The 22,529-nt window shown below is 43.5% G+C and overlaps 3 protein-coding genes across 7 annotated transcripts in view; 2 read left to right on the plus strand and 1 right to left on the minus strand.

Annotated features, from left to right (window-relative positions):
* Positions 1-13,395, plus strand: part of nt5c2a (5'-nucleotidase, cytosolic IIa) — a 26,848-nt gene extending 13,453 nt beyond the window's left edge. For all 5 annotated transcript variants that reach the window (XM_029752942.1, XM_029752943.1, XM_029752941.1 and 2 more), the window contains 16 exons: positions 106-223; positions 541-636; positions 773-864; positions 2,883-2,940; positions 3,029-3,122; positions 3,767-3,820; positions 3,945-4,028; positions 4,113-4,154; positions 4,291-4,398; positions 4,519-4,585; positions 6,506-6,676; positions 6,796-6,847; positions 9,267-9,327; positions 9,453-9,629; positions 9,825-10,057; positions 10,342-13,395. In XM_029752942.1, the coding sequence (XP_029608802.1) occupies positions 106-223; positions 541-636; positions 773-864; positions 2,883-2,940; positions 3,029-3,122; positions 3,767-3,820; positions 3,945-4,028; positions 4,113-4,154; positions 4,291-4,398; positions 4,519-4,585; positions 6,506-6,676; positions 6,796-6,847; positions 9,267-9,327; positions 9,453-9,629; positions 9,825-10,057; positions 10,342-10,393 (1,559 nt within the window). In that variant the 3' untranslated portion in view covers positions 10,394-13,395. The remainder of the gene's footprint in view (positions 1-105; positions 224-540; positions 637-772; positions 865-2,882; positions 2,941-3,028; positions 3,123-3,766; positions 3,821-3,944; positions 4,029-4,112; positions 4,155-4,290; positions 4,399-4,518; positions 4,586-6,505; positions 6,677-6,795; positions 6,848-9,266; positions 9,328-9,452; positions 9,630-9,824; positions 10,058-10,341) is intronic.
* A 2,355-nt stretch (positions 13,396-15,750) lies between these two features.
* Positions 15,751-18,214, minus strand: borcs7 (BLOC-1 related complex subunit 7). Its single transcript, XM_029752947.1, has 5 exons — positions 18,042-18,214; positions 17,029-17,091; positions 16,863-16,906; positions 16,664-16,684; positions 15,751-16,553 (listed from the first exon to the last, which is right to left on the minus strand). Exons 1-5 carry the CDS (start codon positions 18,171-18,173, stop codon positions 16,502-16,504), a joined length of 312 nt encoding a protein of 103 aa, XP_029608807.1. The 5' UTR covers positions 18,174-18,214; the 3' UTR covers positions 15,751-16,501.
* Positions 18,215-18,945: 731 nt separating this feature from the next.
* Positions 18,946-22,193, plus strand: cyp17a1 (cytochrome P450, family 17, subfamily A, polypeptide 1). The gene is made up of 7 exons (XM_029752949.1): positions 18,946-19,339; positions 19,609-19,747; positions 19,929-20,158; positions 20,262-20,348; positions 20,520-20,908; positions 21,003-21,106; positions 21,225-22,193. The coding sequence occupies exons 1-7, from the start codon at positions 19,025-19,027 to the stop codon at positions 21,503-21,505; spliced, it is 1,545 nt and encodes a 514-aa protein (XP_029608809.1). The 5' UTR covers positions 18,946-19,024; the 3' UTR covers positions 21,506-22,193.
* Positions 22,194-22,529: the final 336 nt, after the last annotated feature.

Here is a 22,529-nt window from a genome sequence, read left to right on the forward strand (position 1 = left end):
CTGTCTCCCTCTCTATGAACACGGAGAGACCGCGTTGTAGCTCTCTCCCAGTGAGTATATCACCCTGTGTTACAGTAGCTCTATCCCTCTCCCTGCTTACTGCAGTGTATAAATCACCTGAGTACGAGTCGCTGGGATTTGACCTGACCGTGGAACGTCTGGTCCACATCGGTTACCCACAGGAGCTGCTCAACTTTGTCTACGACCCCGCTTTCCCCACCAGGTCTGTCCGTCTGACATCACACGTTCACATCAGTTAGTTATTAGTAAGGTCAGACTGAATTCTTATGAATACCATTATAGAGTTGTCTTTGATTTGATCAATTCTAATTATTTCTTTGTTTTCTAACAGTACTTGGTTTGAACGGATTTCATTTCACAAATATATGATTTAAAAAAATAACTTAGGGTCTTGAGGAAAATACTCCCTTTCGGTCTGGCCCAGGTTAAAAGTTACACATCTCAGTTAGTAAACCTTTTTAGAGATCGATGGCTGTCCCTCCCATCTCACACACATCTCCTACCACCCTCTGGTTCCAGAGGCCTGTTGTTTGACACGATGCACGGGAATCTGCTCAAGGTTGACGCATACGGCAACATCCTGGTCTGTGCCCACGGCTTCAACTTCATGAGGGGGTGAGTTCTGCTGCTCGTAACGATATCACACTCGCACCAAACATTTACCATGTGCTCATGCCAAATACCCTCATATTGCACATACACACACACCGTATAGTCATATCATTCTCATTTAATCACTCTGTTCCTTTAGGCCTGAGATCAGGGAGATGTACCCCAACAAGTTTATCCAGCGTGGAGACACTGACCGCTTCTACATTCTGAACACACTGTTCAACCTCCCTGGTGAGAGAGCAGTCTTCACCCCATTTTTTGGGGGCAAGGATCTCTCGCGACCCCACTCCAAATCTAATGGCACAACCTTTCAAATCTGTCAATTTCAAATAACCTTAAATTCTTAACATTTTCTAAATGAAAATAAACCAATAAATACAATTACTAAAAAACAAATTATCTTAATCAAAAACGTTTATGTGCTCTTATTTCTTTTGTTCTTGCATTAAAAAAAATAATACAAACGTAAAAACAATTTGGGCGACCCCACTGACCCCGACTTTGAATACTACTGCCTTAGTGACATTCACTGAACTGTGTTCACAGTCTCTCTGATACTGTCCACATTACTGCTCCAGAGTACTGCTCAAATACAGTGAGGGGGAAAAAGTATTTGATCCCCTGCTGATTTTGTACGTTTGCCCACTGACAAAGAAATGATCTGTCTATAATTTTAATGGTAGGTTTATTTGAACAGTGAGAGACAGAATAACAACAAAAGAAATGCAGAAAAACACATGTCAAAAATGTTATAAAATGATTTGCATTTTAATGAGGGAAATAAGTATTTGACCCCTCTGCAAAACATGACTTAGTACTTGGTGGCAAAATCCTTGTTGGCAATCACAGAGGTCAGATGTTTCTTGTAGTTGGCCACCAGGTTTGCACACATCTCAGGAGGGATTTTGTCCCACTCCTCTTTGCAGATCTTCTCCAAGTCATTAAGGTTTTGAGGCTGACGTTTGGCAACTCGAACCTTCAGTTCCCTCCTCAGATTTTCTATGGGATTAAGGTCTGGAGACTGGCTAGGCCACTCCAGGACCTTAATGTGCTTCTTCTTGAGCCACTCCTTTGTTGCCTTGGCCGTGTGATTTGGGTCATTGTCATGCTGGAATACCCATCCACGACCCATTTTCAATGCCCTGGCTGAGGGTAGGAGGTTCTCACCCAAGATTTGACGGTACATGGCCCCGTCCATCGTCCCTTTGATGCGGTGTAGTTGTCATGTCCCCTTAGCAGAAAAACACCCCCAAAACATGTTTCCACCTCCATGTTTGACGGTGGGGATGGTGCTCTTGGGGTCATAGGCAGCATTCCTCCTCCTCCAAACACGGCGAGTTGAGTTGATGCCAAAGAGCTCCATTTTGGTCTCATCTGACCACAACACTTTCACACAGTTGTCCTCTGAATCATTCCGATGTTCATTGGCAAACTTCAGACGGGCATGTATATGTTATTTCTTGAGCAGGGGGACCTTGCGGGCGCTGCAGGATTTCAGTCCTTCACAGCGTAGTGTGTTACCAATTGTTTTCTTGGTGACTATGGTCCCAGCTGCCTTGAGATCATTGACAAGATCCTCCTGTGTAGTTCTGGGCTGATTCCTCACCGTTCTCATGATCATTGCAACTCCACGAGGTGAGATCTTGCATGGAGCCCCAGGCCGAGGGAAATTGACAGTTCTTTTGTGTTTCTTCCATTTGCGAATAATCGCACCAACTGTTGTCACCTTCTCACCAAGCTGCTTGGCGATGGTTTTGTAGCCCATTCCAGCCTTGTGTAGATCTACAATCTTGTCCCTGACATCTTTGGAGAGCTCTTTGGTCTTGGCCATGGTGTAGAGTTTGGAATCTAATTGATTGATTGCTTCTGTGGACAGGTGTCTTTTATACAGGTAATAAACTGAGATTAGGAGCACTCCCTTTAAGAGTGTGCTCCTAATCTCAGCTCGTTACCTGTATAAAAGACACCTGGGAGCCAGAAATCTTTCTGATTGATAGGGGGTCAAATACTTATTTCCCTCATTAAAATGCAAAGCAATTTATAAAATTTTTGACGTGTTTTTCTGGATTTTTTTGTTGTTATTCTATCTCTCACTGTTCAAATAAACCTACCATTAAAATTATAGACTGATCATTTCTTTGTCAGTGGGCAAACGTACAAAATCAGCAGGGGAACAAATACTTTTTTCCCTCACTGTACTCCACTGGTGGTTGTTCCATAAGTTAGTGTGTACCTTGCTCCCCCTTCAGAAACCTACCTCTTTGCTTGTCTGGTTGATTTCTTCACCAACTGTCCCAAATACACAAGGTGAGTATGCTGCTCTCCCTCAAACGGAATCATTTTGAATGATTATCAGACAGTTTGGGATTTCTAATTCAAGTTATTGTGGTCCCAGCTGCGAGACTGGCTTTAAGAATGGAGACCTCTTCATGTCCTACAAGAGCATGTTCCAGGATGTCCGTGATGCTGTGGACTGGGTCCACTTGAAGGTACAACAACCTCCCTCCCTCCCTCACTTCCTCTTCTAAATCCATTCAAGTATTTTTCACTGAATATGGTTATATGCACACAGTAATACGATTATTGTGAATAGTCAGATTAATATAATAGTTTGATTAAAACGTTTACATGCTTTGCAAGAACGATTTCCCTAATAATCCTGTTTCCATGGACGCTAATGGGACTTTGAGAAATGCAGAAAAAGCACTCAAAGTAAACGTTGTAAAGCAGCGACCATGTTATTTTTGGGAAGCTTATTTGATTCTGAGTTCGGACATATAAAGTTTATGTGAAAACTATTTCTAACATGTATACTTCACTCGCGCTTAAAGGGAGGCTTGCACTGCTGGTGCTGCCACATGCACAGATCAAATACACTGCCGGACCTCCGATTAAGCGGTTTACGTGTGCTAGTAATTGGAAAGATTGCTCAGGAAACCAGGTGTTTTAATGGGCGTATGCTTACTTTGATATAGATAAGCAAAGTAAGGTGTGTACATGACAATTGCCATACTCGGCCTACTGCCATAATCTGTTTTTAATATTGGGTTATTCGTGTGCATGTAAACATACTCATTGTATCTGTTATTCCTTCTATTCCCTGTCTAAATGTTTTGTCGCCTGTTTTCATCAGGGATCTTTGAAAGAAAAAACGGTTGAAAACCTGGAAAAGTATGTGGTCAAGGATGTAAGTAAACTTCACATTCATTTAATTGCATATGACACATTTTCAGTGACCTTGTCTTTTTTAACACCTGTAAACGTATCACTTAAAATGTCATTTGCTTTATTTATTTTTTTCTTCATTAAAGGGGAAGCTCCCTCTACTCCTGAGTCGGATGAATGAAGTGGCCAAGGTGTTCCTGGCCACCAACAGTGACTACAAATACACAGAGGTGAGGCCTACCGACTGCACTGTACATAACACCATACACAATCAATAAACAACACGTATAACGTCTCTCTGTTTATCATTTCAGAAAATAATGACATACCTGTTTGACTTCCCACATGGTCCAAAGGTAAGAGACTGAATTGTCTTGTTTAGATTCTTGTTGCTTCCTTTCAGACCAAAGAACTCTAAGAGAAGAGGGGTTTAGGGGAGGCGGCAAGTTGCTGAAATGGAATAGAGGTTCAATGTGTATGTTTGTGCTGCAGGTGGGAATGCCCCATCGGCCCTGGCAGTCCTACTTTGACCTGATCTTAGTAGATGCCCGCAAGCCCGTGTTCTTCGGAGAGGGGACAGTGCTACGGCAGGTCGACACAGTGAGTGTGTGTTTGGGCTCAAGAATGCGTTAAACTGTCTAGCCTGTGTGTGTGTGCATGTTTTTGCGTGTTCATGTTGGCATTGCCACAATGACCTTACCAGAGTGCTTGCTGTTGCAGACCACAGGCCGGCTGAAGATTGGCACATACACAGGACCGCTGCAGCACGGAATCGTGTACTCTGGAGGTAACGTACTCCTGACATATCTCTTATACAGTGCATTCTGAAAGTATTCAGACCCCTTGGCTTTTTCCACATTTTGTTATGTTGCAGCCTTATTTTAAAGTTGATGAAATAGTTTTTTCCACTCATCACTCTACACAATACCCCATAATGGCATACATTTTTGCAAATTTATTAGAAATAAAAAACTATCACATTTACATAAATATTGAGACCGTTTACTCAGTACTTTGTTGAAGCACCTTTGGCAGCGATTACAGACTCGATTCTTCTTGGGTATGAGGCTACAAGCTTGACACACCTGTATTTGGGGAGTTTCTCACATTCTTCTCTGCAGATCCTCTCAAGCTCTGTCAGGTTGGATGGGGTGCGTCGCTGCACAGCTATTTTCAGGTCTCTCCAGAGATGTTCGAGCGGTTTCAAGTCTGTGCTCTGGCTGGACCACTCAAGGACATTCAGAGAAGTCCCGAAGCCACTCCTGCGTTGTCTTGGCTGTGTGCTTAGGGTTGTTGTCCAGTAGGAAGGTGAACCGTCTCCCCGGGTCCTGAGCACTCTGGAGAAGGTTTTCATCAAGGATCTCTCTGTACTTTGCTCCGTTAATCTTTCCCTCGATCCTGACTAGTCTCCCAGTCCCTGCCGCTGAAAAACATCACCACAGCATGATGCTTCCACCACCGTGCTTCACCGTAAGGATGGTGCCAGGTTTTCTCCAGACGTGACGCTTGGCATTCAGGACAAAGAGTTCAATCTTGGTTTCATCAGACCAGAGAATCTTGTTTCTAATTGTCTGAGTTCTTTCGGTGCCTTTTGGGTAAACTCCAAGCCGGCTGCATCTACCTTTTACTGAGGAGTAGCTTCCGTCTGGCCACTCTACCATAAAGGCCCTTTTGGTGAAGTGCTGCAGAGATGGCTGTCCTTCTGGAAGGTTCTCCCATCTCCACAGAGGCACTCCGGAGTTCTGTCAGTGACCATTGAGTTCTTGGTCACCTCCCTGACCAAGGCCCTTCTTCCCAGATTGCTCAGTTTGGCCGGGCAGGCAGCTCTAGGAAGAGTCTTGGTGGTTCCAAACTTCTTCCATTTAAGAATGATGGAGGCCACTGCGTTCTTGGGAACATCCAATGCTGCAGACATTTTTTGGTATTCTTCCCCAGATCTGTTTCTCGACACAATCCTGTCTTGGAGCTCTAGGACATTTCCTTCGACCTCATGGCTTGGTTTTTGCTCTGACATGCACTGTCAACTGTGGGACCTTATATAGACAGGTGTGTTCCTTTCCAAATCATGTCCAATCAATTGAATTTACCACAGGTGGACTCCAATGAAGTTGTAGAAACATCTCAAGGATGATCAATGCAAACAGGATGCAAATGAGCTCAATTTCGAGTCTCATAGCAAAGGGTCTGAACACTTATGTAAATAAAATATTTATGTTTTTTAAAAACCTGTTTTCACTTTGTCATTATGGGTTATTGTGTGTAGTTTGATGAGGATATTTGTATTTATTTAATCCATTTTAGAATAAGGCTGTAACGGTTGAAATTGTGGGAAAAGTCAAGGGGTCTGAATACTTTCCGAATGCACTGTATATACAAATATCGTTCATAAATTAGGAATTTATTGTTGACACAAACATGTAAGTAGAGCTTCCATACTGTCTCATTTCCCACAGTGTACGTGTCTGTTTGTAGCCTGTAAGGATACTCCATTTAGGGGCCAGGGGAATTTACAAGGAGCCAAACATCAATAGCCCTGTTCGAATCATTTGGAAATGCATTCTAATCACTGATATGACATGACCAACCCTTTTCACCTATCACTATCGGGTGGTAGTTGAACCTCTAGTGATTACTCAGAGGAAGGAAACGGTCCAATGCAAAAGTATTCCAACAAGGCCTTAGTTTTCAGTTTTCTCTCTCCTCAAAGGTTCCTCTGACATAGTGTGTGACCTGCTGGGGGCCAAAGGGAAGGACATTGTATACATTGGGGACCACATCTTTGGGGACATCCTCAAGTCCAAAAAACGCCAGGGATGGAGGACCTTCTTGGTGATCCCTGAACTGGCTCAGGAGCTGCACGTGTGGACTGACAAGAGCTGTGAGCTTAACACACCCATGTCATAGTTACTGATGCTTGACAACAGTATTTGGGTATATTTGTGCGTCTTTGTGCACTGTTGTGCATCTCTTACAACTGTGTGTGTTTCTGTGTTCCAGCTCTGTTTGAGGAGCTCCAGTCTCTGGACATCTTCCTGGCAGAGCTCTATAAGTGAGTGTCTCTGCCTCGTCTACACAGCAAACTGAACCACATCCTGCCAAAACGTAGGCTCAAGGTTGACACACTAAATTAGGCATTGTTTTATCGACCAAATGTCAAAATCAAATCAAATTTTATTTGTCACATGCTTTGTAAACAACAGGTGTGGACTAACAGTGAAATGCTTAATTACAGGCCCTTCCCAACAATGCAGAGAGAAAGAAAATAGAGAAATAAAGGAAAGTAAAACACGTAATAATAGATACACAATGAGTAACGGTAACTTGGCTATATACAAGGGCTACCCGAGTCGATGTGCAGTGAGTGGTATGAGGTAATTGAGGTAGATATGTACATGTAACTACAAATAAAAGTGACAGATAGTAAACAGTAACAGCCGCGTATGAGATGAGTCAAAAAAGTTAGTGCAATTAGGGTGATTGCAGATAGTCTGGGTAGCTGTTTGGTTGGCTTATGGGTATAAGCTGTTCAGGGTCCTGTTGGTTCCAGACTTGGTGCATTGGTACTATGACTTGGGTGGCTGGAGTCAGATAATTTTTAGGGCCTTCCTCTGACACCGCCTGGTATAGAGGTCCTGGACAGCAGGGATATTTTCAGCCTCCTGAGGGCGAAGAGGCGTTGTCGTGCCATCTTCACGACTGTGTTGGTGTGTTTGGACCATGATAGATCCTTATGGATGTAGACACTGAGACACTCCACTACAGCCCCCTCAATTTGAATGGGGGCGTGCTCAGCTCTCCTTTTCCTGTAGTTCACGTTCAGCTCCTTTTGTCTTGCTGACGTTGAGGGAGAGGTTGTCATAGCATCACACTGCCAGGTCTCTGACCTCCTCCCTATAGGCCGTCTCATTGTTGTCGGTGATCAGCCCTACCACTGTTGTGTCATCTGCAAACTTAATGATGGTGTTGGAGTTGTGCGCGGCCACGCAGTCGTGGGTGAACAGGGAGTACAGGAGGGGACTAAGAACACACCCCTGAGGGGCCCATGTGTTGAGGGTCAGTGTGGCTAATGTGTTGTTGTCTACCCTCCCCACTTGGGGGGCGGCCCATCAGGATGTCCAGGAACCAGTTGCAGAGGGAGGTGTTCAGTCCCAGGAATCCTTAGCTTAGTGATGAGCTTGGAGGGCACTATGGTGTTGAACGCTGAGCTGTAGTTAATGAACAGGATTCTCATGTAGGTGTTCTTTTTGTACAAGTTGGAAAGGGCATTGTGGAGTGCAATTGAGATTGTGTCATCTGTGTATCAATTGGGGCGGTCATAGTGTTGATGTGAGCCATGACCAGCATTTCATGACTACAGATGTGAGTGCTACGGGGCGATAGTCATTTAGACAGGTTACCTTGACGTTCTTGGGCACAGAGGCTATGGTGGTCTGCTTGAAACATGTAGGTATTACAGACTGCGTCAGGGAGAGGTCAGCGCATGCTCTGAGTACGCGTCCTGGTAATCCGTCTGGCCCTGCGGTCTTGTGAATGTTAACCTGTTTAACCCCTAAGGTCGATGTGCGCGCCTCTGCGGAAAACTACTTAGTATAATACAAAAATCCCTATAAAAATATGTCAGTTTAAACTAGAGATTTCTGTTTGTTTGTTTTTTTGCATTGGATGCGTCTCAATCCACCGCAACCGGCTATGTAACACTTTCAGTCACTAAAAGGTGACAGAAAGTGCTTCTTGACACTGCTTCTTGACACAATGCCCACTTAACTCGGAAGCCAGCCCCACCAATATGTCGGAGGAAACACCGTACACCTGGCGACCGTGTTAGTGTGCTCCCGCCACAGGAGTCGCTAGAGTGCGATGGGACAAGGACATCACTGCCGGCCAAACCCTCTCCTTACACGGACGACGCTGGGACAATTGTGCGCCGCCCCATGGGTCTCCCGGTCGCGGCCGGCTGCAACAGAGCCTGGACTCAAACCAGGATCTCTAGCGGCACAGCTAGCAACTGCGATGCAGTGCCTTAGACCACTGCGCCACTCGGGAGGCCGATAGGATAGTTTTGAACGGAGCTCATCCAGGTTTTTCTCCAGTGATTTTATTTACTCGCCGCCGTAGCTTCATCAGGGTGCCCGCACATCGGCCTCTATATTGCAGTCTCTTTCTCTTCCCGGGTGTCTGGGCCTGGTCAGGGGGTGAGCAGTATGTCCTGTGCAGGTGAATCAAGGTTAGTGACGTCCAGAAGCTTGTTTCCTATGACTGGAAAAATGGCGGAAACATTATGTCCAAAAAAAGTTACAAGAATCGCAACAAAACACACAAAATAGAAGAATTGGTCAGGAACCCGTAAATCAGCCGCTATACATTCCGGCGCCATTCCTATTCTACTATAGAATGGTGAGACAAGTACAAATGAATATAGCTTGACTCCACCAAAGCCCAATCCAATAGAACTGTCTCTCTGTCCACAGAAATCTTGACAGCAGCAGCAACGAGAGACCTGATATCAGTTCCCTCCAGCGCAGGATCAAGGTACACACAAGCTGGCACCACGCACATATGCATACAACACATACCCAAACGTACACATAGCATACAGTCCACACAACCTCTAAATCTTCTCACTTTCTTTCTTCTCTTACCCTTGTCCTCCACAGAAAGTGACCCATGACATGGACATGTGCTATGGGATGATGGGCAGTCTGTTCCGCAGTGGCTCCAGACAGACTCTGTTTGCGTCACAGGTGATGCGCTATGCTGACCTGTACGCTGCCTCCTTCATCAACCTCCTCTACTACCCATTCAGCTACCTGTTCAGAGCAGCACACGTACTGGTGAGTTCAGCTAATGTTGTCTCATAGGACATCCGGATGTAAATTCCCTCGTTAGATACAAAAGTTAGGACAAAACGGAGGAACGTTGTTTGTCTGTATGAAGACAATACATTGAGAGCAGCACTACTATGGGTTGCTTTTTGTTCTCTGTGTGGATCTGTATAACACTTCCTCCCTCGTGCCCTTCTCTCCCAGATGCCCCATGAGTCGACGGTTGAGCACGCCCACGTGGACATCAACGATACCGAGTCGCCCCTGGCAACGCGTAACCGCCACTCCGTGGACCTGTTGGAGTTAGACTGTAAGAGGCACCAGCTGACCCGCTCCATAAGTGAGATCCAGCCCCCAAACCTGTTCCCACAGACCCCCCAAGAGATCACCCACTGCCACGACGAGGATGATGACGAGGAAGAGGAAGAGGAGGAAGAGTAAGCAGGGAGAGGAGGCTCGCCAAAGGGTAGACTTTTGCTTTAGGGACAGATCTAGAATCAGTTTAGTGTCTAGTGGCAAATTCCTACTACTCCAGGTGTATATCGCATAGTGTTGTGTAGCCAGCTAGGTAACTGAATATCCCCAGCAAAGGGATTGGAGAGGCTCAGTAAGTGTCAGGATTAGGGTAAGGGTTACACAGATTTTAGTTGTACCGTTTGTATATATTTATCAGCACAGGCTATGTAAATGTTGTTTGTTTTGTTCTTTTTGCTTGGTGAAGTTTCCAGAGAAGTTTCCAGATGGAGCTCTTCGGACCACACCTAAGAGACTGATGGTGACTTGGCCCCCCTAGCATGCCTGCACTGACCTGGCATCATTATGCAATCAGTATCACATACATGAGCCGTGCACGTATAGCCTTGAAAACCCCACCCTAGGCAACACAGTGACTAGGGTCTGGTTTCAATGGTGGACTCTTTTGGCATAGAGCAGGTATGGGCCACTTTGATCGGTGTGGGGGCCACATGAGGCGCAGTTGCTCACAGGTCTGCATACCCACATGTGCATAGCCCTTTTCCCACCACATTGCGAGCAAAACATTTTTGTAGCCCCCCTCTTGACACCAAAGAGTTAATTTTGTGCAATTCTACACATTTTGTCATGGGGTGTAGAGAAAATGTTGCAGTTTTAAAGCAAGTTTGCTGCAATTCTACACATTTTGCAGGGGGGGAGGTAAATTGATCCAAAGGCCTTCAAAAGGGAACGGCCCGCCAATTGACAATTCCCTGGCATAGAGGAGCTACGTCACTGCCTATGTCGATAAGGGAGGGAAAAATCTGCCGCTTTCCCAACAAATCACGCGGCAGACATGCCAGAATGTCACGATTCAAAACCAAGGTTTGCAGGTAAAAACTTTGCAGTGCTTTTAGTTAAGGATGCAAACGGGCCACGTGAAATTCACTCATTTAAAAAGAACCTCTATGATCTTCATCTTGCTAGCTACTATTTTGTATTTTATTCAAGTTGATAAAGTTGTGACGTAGGCAATGATGTAGTTCCTCTATGCCAAAAGAGTCCATAATTGAAAGCAGACCCTAGCCTAGGGTCGGATTTTCCAGTCTAATGCACATACGCTGCCCTGCTACTGTCCCTTAGCTGTGAGTGGTGTGCCTTTTTAGTTTGTTTTACTGAATGAAACTGTTCCCTTGGTTAAAGATGCACTATGCAGAAATCGCTCTGCCATTTCCTGGTTGCTCAAATTCTAATAGTTTGCCTAATGTCAGTATATGTGACGAAACAAGCAAGTTTAGTGTATAGAATCATTGTACCATGTAAACCGGAGTGAAATATATTTTCCATAACCAAGAATAGTATATTCAGCTGTTTTGAAGCTGGTATACAAAAGACACAAGCGAAATGTCAGCACGGTAAGCATAGAAATAGGGCACATAGAACAGATCTACCGCTTTTTAGGCTTGCTTTCGATGAGAATGACAGATCTATAATTCACATTTCTATGTGAATTTGTTTGAGGTCTCCCAAAAATTACATATTGCAGCTTTAATGTTTGAACCACCTAAGGAACAATATTATAATTTATATCGGGTCCTATTTGCACCAGACTTTCTGGTTATAGAAATGCTTTTCTCTAAACTGTTATAGAATCATATTTTTATGAAAACGGAGAGCATGTGATGGCTGCATGTGATGGCTGCTGTGGAACAGTAGAAAAGTTTTTGTGATCATACGCACATCCTTAAAAAAACATAGGTGCTGGGCTAATAAAGAATACTTGTGAAGAACAGGAAGGCCTGCACACTGTTTACGCTCCCAAAAAAGCGCTGAATTGGGAGCATAAACTGTGTGCGGGCCTTCCTGTTCTTTGCTGTGGTACAGTACACATCTGTCTGAGGAATGTGACAAATAAAAGTGTCACGTTACGTGACGTTACACAGCAACTGCAGATCCAGAGCAGCCTGCAGAAGTGACAGTTCTCCTTTCGGCATCTGGTTACCTGCTCTAGTTACCAGATTCCTCTTACTCATTTACCATCCCCCACTGAATGATAGACTACATTTCCCAGAATTCAGTTGTATTCCATAGCTCAGCCAATCAGAGTCCCTGTCTCTACTAAGTGCCCTACACATTATAAAGATTATGGCAATAATATACCCTGTATTATCATTTTAATTCAGACCATTTCTGTATCATGAAATACTGTGTATATCAGCCCTATGAAACTGTTATTGCCTTAGTCTGTTCTGGATTTGTGAGACAATGTATATACAAGATAAGTATATTTTTGTGTGTCTTTTGAAAAATGTTGGAAAGGGAAGACAGTCTTGGTAAAAGCTGCTTGTGTTATTTACTGTAAAAGTGTTCTGAAGGGCTTTGATGTTGTAGGCCTCTTCTATGCGCATTTCAAATGGCTGTAGTTCAATGACATTGCCTCAGTTCACAGCATGCTCCCGGAGTATCTATATCCAGAGACAATATCATGCCTAAAACTCATCAAATTGCAGGCATTTTGTTGAAAGCCTGAAAAACATGGTATTGAAATGCATCTGCGCTTCCGCAGAAAACAGGCTTAACAACTGTAAGTATTCAGCTGCATGAATATCTTTTTATAAGATGTGAAATTCTGCACTGCAAGCGTCATTTTCTTATTTCTGCAATAGTATAGTCTAACCGAGTGTCTCTGGGCGTACGGTTATGTATGAGTGTTTATGGTTTATTATGGTGCATAGCAGGACCCATAAACTGGTCCAAGTTGCCCTCACATTGTTTATTTCTAACCCTCCCCCCTAATGTGGGTCAAAGGTCTTACTATGCCCATAAGCTATGTGCTTATATGATTGGCTGTTTGTTTGTTTTAATAACTGTTACTGTACAGTCTTGTCCTACTGTATGGAACTGGACTGACTCCGTCTACTGGAAGTTTGAAAACTACCATTAACTCAAATGTTTAAATTCAGAAGTCCCTTTACCTTGTGGCGGATTTACCTACTGTATAAAAGCAACGCTAACTGCCAATGAATGTCATGCTGTTATTTTTAAAAATATGTTTTCCTACTTTTTAAGATGTATCATTTTTGTGCATGATCTGAATCTGTCAAGTTTGGAGCTGCTTTTTGAATTCACTGTGGAATGTGAAACTACTTCCAAAAGTAAACCGTGCCAATGGATTTAAAGCAATTTATGAAAATGTATTTTCTTGAAAACATTTTGTGCATGTTCTGCAGTTGCTGTTTAAGTGTGGAATTTGTCTCTGAGAATGTTACTTGGGGGAATATCCATTTTGATGTTAAATAAAATGTAATGTGCAGTCGCAATAGATTGGAATTACTGTGTTATGTCAAACCTTTTACTCCATTGAGTAGCTTACAATATTGTATCAACAGGGGGACACAAACATCTGAGAAAGAGCAGGGATAGTCTGTGGACTATTCAGGTGCTGAGGTGACAGCAATTTCTAGGGTTATTGATTGCAATTGAGGTATATGACATAGAAATAAGCAGGTCATTATACATTTATTTGTACTTTACTTGAAATTTCTCATGTCTAGTTTAATCAAAGATAGTGTCTGCACATTTGCTTCAGCAAACCTTTATATAAGAGGTAGGTGACAGGAGGTTGGTGTGCATATTAATCATTGCAGCCTGTTAGGCCCTGACAGGCCTTGGGGCTGATAAAGTGGCATTGTTCTTCCCTCAGCAAGAACATTCTCAAGGTTCCAGATCTTGGCTGGAGTAGTTGCATGGAGCTCAAATGGAGGGCTCGTCCCCAACACGCAAACCTCTCTAGAGCCCTCGAGTCTCACCACTTCTTTCCTAGTGTGCATGATATAGCACATGCACAATACACGAGACTTGCAACACTTTACTTGGCCCTTGTGAGAGTAGTTCATTGAGATGAAAACCTCCCCTTGACGACGCTCAGGGTCACGGTCTAGGACAGCCAGCTGCTTAGCCTTCGAAGGTTGCTGATACTGTCGCCATGGCAGCCTCTTTTATGCCAAGTTTGAGGAAGTTTAAAGACCACTCACATTTCAATGTAGCGTTTCACCTAATGTACCCTGACTGCTAGCTCTAATACCACTATTAGCAGGCTAATGCTTCCTTATTGAAATTGTATGACTTCTCATCCCTTATCCAAACTCTATCTACTACTCTGTGTGCTCTCTAAAGCCCTATTTATACCTGGTTCTAACATGCATCCTTTGTCCTGATCTTGTCCACATTGTGATTGTACCAACATTTTTACAGGTGTAGATTAGGAGATGGAGCTCCTGATCACCTCCAGAGGTAGTCCGACCCAGATTGTCTGGATATCGAAGAGGTCTGAACAGTAAAACCATTTAAATCATCATTATCCAGCTCTTTAAAGTCATCAACAGATGATGCCATTGATTTATGGCTTCTATGTGTCTTAAAATAAATATTATTTTGAAATAATTTGCATACAAGGAGGGACCAGGATATCTGGTCACAATGCAGACACTGGACAGATGACACATTTTACTGCCATGTGTCGATGAAATGGCTACAATGTGGACATACAGATTTCAAAATGTATAGGCAAAATATCTACTTTAATATTTTCACAATAGGCTAACATCAATCAATATTAAGTATGTTATAGATCCAGTGTAAAAAAAACAATTCATGTTGAAATTACATTATTCCGAAACACCCCTACTGTGAAGGAAAATATTCTGATGTATACACTTTTTGAACTTTTCCCGTTGAAAAACATTATCCCACATATAAATATAATGTACACACACAAGGGTAAAAAATGTTTTGAGCAAAATTGTTTTTTAGACATGTGCAAACCCCATGGGCCTTTTCTCAATTAGATGTCCTCGCCTCCTGCGTCCTCTCACCTCCTTTTGAAAAAGGTCAAAGGTAATCGAGGAGAGTTGGCGTGAAAAATGAATGTGGATGGAAAACCGCTTGCTTTAAATTTTATTTAACTCGGCAAGTCAGTGAAGAACAAATTCTTATTTACAATGACGGCCTACCCCAGCCAAACCTGGACGACGCTGGGCCAATTGTGCGCCACCCTATGGGACTCCCAATCACGGCCGGATGTGATTCAGCCTTGATTCGAACCAGGGACTGTAGTGTCGCCTCTTGCACTGAGATTCAGTGCTTTAGACTGCTGCGCCACTCGGGAGACGAACCTTCTCCCCTCGCGCATCCTTAGGCAATGATGTTTACGGGGTTGATCCCAAAATAAGTATGTTAAGTGATTAAAACAAATTCAGTTGTGCAAGACATTTTATAGATAAAACAATGAGTGGCATATATATATATATATATTTTTTTTTTTTGGTGTGCCTCTTTCTCCTCTGAAAAGCTGATTCAAAGGTGTGGCAGATATTCTAAACTCTTCTGTTGTAGGATACACGAGTATCCTCAATGAAAGGTAGGTGGGGGAGGACACTATTCTGTTTGCCTAATGAAATGACACACTCCTCAACCACTTATTGGTTTCCAGGTCACAGAGGGGAGAACGGTATTTTGCCCAAACAAGAATCTCCAATGGAGTAGGTCATTGGTCTGATGTTGCATTCTGATGTCATTGACCTCCCCCTTTGCTTGCAAGAATAAAGACCAAAAGAGGAAAGGCCACCAATTGAGATGTGCCTTTTGTTAAGTAAATCAGGTGATAAATGAGCTAAAATGGAGACTGGAGTAGGACTTTAATAAATAAGAGTCACTAATATGCAGGATAAGAGCACCATATGCTGGTATGCATATTCTTAAGAACAGCATGTACCTGGGGAGACATCCAGGCAGCATCCAGTCCAAAAGGCCAGGGGCTACATCAGGAAGGTGCAAAGTCAGAGAACATTCTGATAGAATTTACCCTTTGCCAAGTCCCGCCCCAGAGTTTTGGCCAACCAATCACAGTGCTCCAATGGAAAGCAACTGCTGTGGAGTAGGACACCTCATTCAAGCTCTTGTTTCAAACACATGAAAGCAGTGGGAAAACGTGATTTTTCTTCAAAAACTGTTTAAAATGGCTAAATAAATTAACAGTGCACCAGGAGGTACTGTGATTCCTGTAATGCGGAGCCTGTTGGAGTATTTTATACAAAATTATACATTTGTTACATTGTTTGTTAGCTCAGCTGGTTTGGTTCCTGTGAAGCAATTGTAATGACAGTCCACCACAACATACCTGAGAGTTTTCTGATTAGCAAGGAGTAGTCAGTGTTTAATTTCATTGTGTATTAAAAACACTGTTTGAGATCATTGTAGGGGGGGGGGGGGTTCTCCACTAGTTACAATGAGGAATTGGGCTTCCCGGGAAATGTTGTCCCAAGATTGCAACAGGGGGGGGTTCTGCACATATTTTCTCACAAGAAGCAACATGGTAACAGACAGGAGCAGCTCATAGTCTTTCATTTAAGTGTCTCAGTGCAGACACTTCACTTCAGTAAATGCCTCAGTTGATCCTGAAGGTTTTTGGAGTGTTCCACACTGTAGAGAAAGCAAGGGAAGATATGGTCGATTGCGTCATCAAGTAGTGTTATGACTTTGCATTTGGACAGTGATGCAGATCGACAAACAAAGTTCATATTTTGACTTACTTCTTCTGGATGGCCTCTTGTCTGGAAGATAAAACAAAGAGTCATTTAAATTATGATATTGTCATCTCCCTAGTCAATGTTTATTATCCAAGCATAGCAATCCCCACAAATGGCACATGAGAATCAATTCTGAACTATCATGTTTACTGGATGCAGCACATTGGTCTATCTTGTCCAAAATAAACTGGGGATAACTTACTGATATTGCAAATGGGTGGTGATGATGGACATTTTTCTCAAACTCTGTAAAACAAACAAATTGTGTTTTTGTAGTTCGACAATATCGGTGCTAGATCAGGGTGAACACGGTTAGTTTCTGTTAGTTGAGCGACTGTAGTGTGGACCTGGATCCCAGCACTACTTACATCCTCTGAGTGCAGAATGGCATCCTCCTGAATGACCATGTTTCTGGCAGCCTGTCCCAGGAGCTGAAAGAGACATTGAGTAAATAGTTTAAAGTGGCTTCCTTTCCTCACCTCCCTTCATTTTTAAAATGTTATTTCACCTTTATTTAACCAGGTAGGCTAGTTGAGAACAAGTTCTCATTTACAACTGCGACCTGGCCAAGATAAAGCAAAGCAGTGTGACACAGACAACAACACAGAGTTACACATGGAATAAACAATAAACAAGTCAATGACACAGTAGGAAAAAAAAAGAAAGTATATATACAGTGTGTGCAAAAGGCATGAGGAGGTAGGCCATAGGAGCGAATAATTACAATTTAGCAGATTAACACTGGAGTGATAAATGAGCATGATGATGATGTGCATGTAGAGATACTGGTGTACAAAAGAGCAGAAAAGTAAATAAAATAAAAACAGTATGGGGATGAGGTAGGTAGATTGGGTGGGCAATTTACAGATGGACTATGTACAGCTGCAGCGATCGGTTAGCAGCTCAGGTAGCTGATGTTTAAAGTTGGTGAGGGAAATAAAAGTCTCCAACTTCATAAAGATATAGTAAGAAACTGGACCAGTGAGAATGGTAGCCATAGTTCCAGACATAAATGAGAGGCAAGTGAAATATTTAAGAAAATGACATAAGGAATTTAGATAGTGGGTCGGGCATATTGAGATGCACCCATCATGTGATGTAGCTGCTATGGAAATGAGCTCGCTAGCTTTGTCCAGCCTAATTTACTAAGTAACGCTTCATTAAAAACTGACAACCAGACAATTGTCATTTGATACGCCATTTGCAACTTCAAACAGATGTAACAATCTTAATCTTGCTAACAAAAGAACCTTAGCTAGCGAACGTCAGTTGGTCAGCGATTGAATGGCTTTTCTTGCTAGCTAGTTAGCGTTAGCTGTCGTCGTTGGGCAACTAGCTAGCAAGGTCTCACAATAAGGTGCAAACCGATTTCCAGCTTTACCTCTTGACTCCGTGATCCCTTTAGCACCTGGCGAGTCAGGGCGATCACATCCCCGCTGCAGGAGCCCACTTTATCGGACAATAATCCTTTGACAGATTGACCAAACCGTGGTTGTGGCTCCGCGGAAGCCATTGCAGCAAATATTTTTTATAAACAAACCAAGATAGACCACACAATGTCGTTTCCAATCGCAGCACATGAATCATAGTGGGCGGGACAAGCTTGGGGTTGGGCAGAGCCAAGCACGAGCTAGCAAGATACTATTGGCGCATTTTATGGATATATTTGCATTTTCTAATAGGAAACGCCTACTTCGAAACTTTGGCAAAGGGTAAAGTCTCCGAAACGTCGTCCACTCTATTCGTAACAAATTCTAGTTTTGAGAACGTCATCTTCTCTCACTGCCGGCCACTGGGCGTCCTCTTCATCACCATATTTGGTCGTGAGTGGAAACGCCAATCGGATGCTTCAGATTTATACATCCGGTGAAACATCTGGCTCATTGTTCTATCGGTGATTGCAGTGTTATGACTACGGAATTGCAGCTTGTCACGAAAACGCCCACTCTTAAACAGCCAAAACATCTTTGAAACCCCAGAAAATAATTGTCAAAAAGTCCATTGTCATTATAAGGTTAGGCTATTGGCGTCTCCTGCCTATAATAGGCATTCCTTTATGCATAAAACATTAGTTAATTAATGTATTAATTGTTGTATTTCGTTAGCCTATTATAGGCTATTTGCAACAATATATATTATTTTATCAAACATCTTTAGTGGGATTAATCAAAGTTAAACAAGCTTATCTTGTTTAAATTGGCATGAGCTGTTAAAGATATCTAAGCTTAAAATATGCAAGGTCAAGGTATGGCACTGAAGGAGCCGTATAAAACCCCTCTGCTCCTCAGTGCTGTTGCTATCGACGTTCAGTGACGCTCTGAGTCTCTGATAACGACGCTGGCCCCTCTCGGCCCAACATACAGCATGGCGTGGTTTTTGTGCATGTGTGTATTCTCTGTGGTCGGGCTGGGTCTACTGCTCTTGCAGGAGAAACTTCGAAGGTCCCTGGAGACCAGAGGGGGCCCCCCGGGCCTGCCCGCGTTCCCACTCATCGGGAGCCTGTTGAGCTTGCGAAGCAATCAGGCACCGCATGTCCTCTTCCAGAAGCTGCAGCAGAAGTATGGACAGACCTATTCTCTCATGATGGGCGCACACACAGTCATCGTTGTCAACCACCACCAGCACGCCAAAGAGGTCCTCCTTAAAAAGGGGAAAATCTTTGCAGGGAGACCCAGAACAGTGAGTGGTTATTTTTTCTTGAACATGTTTTATTCTATTCTATATGATGGAGACAATTTAGTCAGCCTGATCATTTATTTCCTGATTATTTGCTTGTCTTTGATGCGTAATAACATTGATATAATTGTGCCTGAAATGTACATTAAAATAAATGTAATGTGTAATGCAGTGAATTTTTACAGTTAACATTTGTTACATAATCATTGATTGGCATTACTCACTCCTTATGCTCTCCTAGCCTACATAATACAATCTTTGTTCTTAACAAGGTAACCACAGACTTGTTGACGAGGGACGGTAAAGATATTGCCTTTGCAGACTACGGTGCCACTTGGAGATTTCATCGTAAAACAGTGCATGGAGCCTTGTGTATGTTTGGTGAGGGCTCTGCCTCCATCGAGAGGATTAGTGAGTACCAAAAAATGTTTATATCCTTTATAACAATTTGTTGTTGAATCTGAATCAATCTGAATCTGACCACTCTGATTCAGGTGTACTGAAAACTAACTTTGTCTCTCTCTCTCTCTCTCTCTCTCTCTCTCTCTCTCTCTCTCTCTCTCTCTCTCTCTCTCTCTCTCTCTCTCTGCAGTCTGTAGGGAAGCCCTCTCCCTGTGTGACACTCTGGGAGAGTCAGGCAGAGCATCGTTGGACTTGTCCTCAGAGCTGACAAGAGCTGTCACCAACGTGGTCTGCTCTCTCTGCTTCAGCTCCTCCTATTGCCGCGGCGACCCCGAGTTTGAGGCCATGCTGCAGTTCAGCCAGGGCATAGTGGATACGGTCGCTAAGGACAGTCTGGTGGACATCTTCCCATGGCTACAGGTACAGTGCAACTTGGTGTTTATAGCCCCCTGGATGGAATGGACCAGCACATCTCTCAGGTTTCCTCAGTGCCTCTATACACGTCTTCTTTTCTCCCTCCTAGGTCTTCCCCAACGCAGACCTGCGTCTCCTAAAGCAGTGTGTGTCAATCAGAGACAAGCTGCTTCAGAAGAAATACGAGGAACACAAGGTAGGCTACAGCAAGTGGGTACAGTAGGTACTTTCCTCTATATAAATAGAATATAGATGAAAGTATCTATTGTACCTCATCATTTTTTATGAATATCAGGGAAATACCAGTTGCAGCAGGCTACAGTTGGCCATGGTGTATGGCCGTGCTTTACGTTATCTTCCTCAACAGTCAGACTACAGCGATCATGAACAGAGAGACCTGCTGGACGCCCTGCTAAGGGCCAAACGCAGTGCTGAGAACAACAACACCGCCGAGATCACCACGGAGACAGTGGGCCTTAGTGAAGACCACCTGCTCATGACCGTGGGTGACATATTTGGAGCCGGAGTGGAAACTACGTCAACGGTCCTAAAATGGGCAATTGCCTACCTCATCCACCATCCACAGGTACAAAAGCGAATTCAGGAGGAGCTGGACAGTGTGGTGGGGGGAGACAGACCCCCCCAGCTCAGTGACAGGGGGAGCCTGCCCTACCTGGAGGCCACCATTAGAGAGGTGCTACGCATCCGACCTGTTGCCCCTCTACTCATCCCCCATGTAGCCCAAACAGACACCAGGTACACACACTCATTACTGTTTTGATCTAAAGACGTTTCTTTGTACTGATAGCAAGTTCACTCTGTTCTGTTTCTGTATGCATTTAATTTGCAGTATTGGCAAGTTCACTGTCAGGAAAGGAGCTCGCATCATCATCAACTTGTGGTCCCTGCATCACGATGAGAAAGAGTGGAAGAACCCAGAGATGTTTGACCCTGGTGAGAATGTCTCAAGTTAATAGACTATTTATACCTCATTCTCTGTGTATTAATGTCTTCAGTCCTCCCTGTGTCCTCAGTTTTCTCTGTCTCAGTCTTTTTCTCTGTGTCTCCACAGGTCGCTTCCTGAACAAGGAGGGGACAGGCCTGTGCATCCCCTCACCCAGCTACTTGCCGTTTGGGGCAGGGGTGAGAGTGTGTCTAGGGGAGGCGCTGGCTAAGATGGAGATCTTCCTCTTCCTCTCCTGGATCCTACAGCGTTTAACTATGACCGTGTCCCCGGGCCAGCCACTGCCCAGCCTGGAAGGAAAGTTTGGGGTGGTCCTCCAGCCGGTCAAATACAAGGTCAATGCCACACCAAGAGCAGGCTGGGAGAAGAGCCATCTCCAGACATCTTAGACCCCCACCCTTACCGAATGACATGCATGAGTGTTAATGTTTAAACACTAATAGTGGTGCATTCGAATTGGCCTTGGAATCTCATAGCTCCAGTTGGTGAAGTTGTGAAGACGATATAAATGCGTTCTAGTGCTTTTGAGGTTGGTACAACTCTACAATGAATTAGATATTAGCTAGAGGGCTAAGCAAGATCACGTTGCTAATAATAGCTGACATTGATAATGTGTCAAACCATAGACTGTATGGGTCAAAGTAGCTTCTTTATCCACATAGCTAAAGGCTTTGTAAACGCTTTGTTTTACCATCTTTTGGTCGCAAAGGTGACAGGTCATTGATGAAACGTCAGAACTCGATGATACTCAGGTATCATCATTCTGGCCTAAGTTTCTCACTTGGAACTTGGAGGGCATTGACTTGTAGGGCATTGTACTGGCTATTTTGGAGTCGGGAACTCATATTTCCACAATTCAGAGAGCGCTCGAATGCACCATAGAACATGGAAACAAGCGTGAACTAAGGTTGTGATATATTACGCAGAGACAGCCCTTGTAATGACTGCTATTTTTCACGGATGCATGTGTATTGATGTAGAACAACGCTGTATATTTTTTGCCTTAATGAGCTGTACTAATGTACTACTGTTTTAAATAATACTGTCTTTTAGTGATAAATAAAAAATCATATAGCACTCTGTTCTTGATGTTTGGTCAATAAAACTAACCACAGTATTCCCAGCTACGGAGAAGATCCAAGTGAGAGTGTCCCCTTAGTTGCGCTGGCGTCCTAACAATATACTGTCCTTCCAAGTAAGACACACTCACAAAATGGCCTCACTGACGAATAAATGTCAACAGCATAAAGCACATGTCATATTCAGCATTCTTTAATATCCATTCATTTGGCTGAGGTTTTGTACAAAAGATTAGCAATGAAATATAAATTGCAAATTCCTTCAGCAGATGATAACAAAGACGAAAAGAACAAAATGCAATTTAGCACCAAGGGCTTCTTTAATTGGAAGAAA

This window comes from Salmo trutta, chromosome 5, assembly GCF_901001165.1.
Source record: "Salmo trutta chromosome 5, fSalTru1.1, whole genome shotgun sequence".
Lineage (NCBI taxonomy): Eukaryota > Metazoa > Chordata > Actinopteri > Salmoniformes > Salmonidae > Salmo > Salmo trutta.

Coding starts and splice junctions, on each gene's coding strand:
- borcs7 (XM_029752947.1), bottom strand. CDS start 18,173: ATGGCTTCCGCGGAGCCACAACCACGGTTTGGTCAATCTGTCAAAGGA. Junction 17,092..18,041: donor AGGGATCACGGAGTCAAGAG/GTAAAGCTGGAA, acceptor TGTCTCTTTCAG/CTCCTGGGACAGGCTGCCAG. Junction 16,907..17,028: donor CCATTCTGCACTCAGAGGAT/GTAAGTAGTGCT, acceptor TTTGTTTTACAG/AGTTTGAGAAAAATGTCCAT.
- cyp17a1 (XM_029752949.1), top strand. CDS start 19,025: ATGGCGTGGTTTTTGTGCATGTGTGTATTCTCTGTGGTCGGGCTGGGT. Junction 19,340..19,608: donor TTGCAGGGAGACCCAGAACA/GTGAGTGGTTAT, acceptor GTTCTTAACAAG/GTAACCACAGACTTGTTGAC. Junction 20,909..21,002: donor GTAGCCCAAACAGACACCAG/GTACACACACTC, acceptor TTTAATTTGCAG/TATTGGCAAGTTCACTGTCA.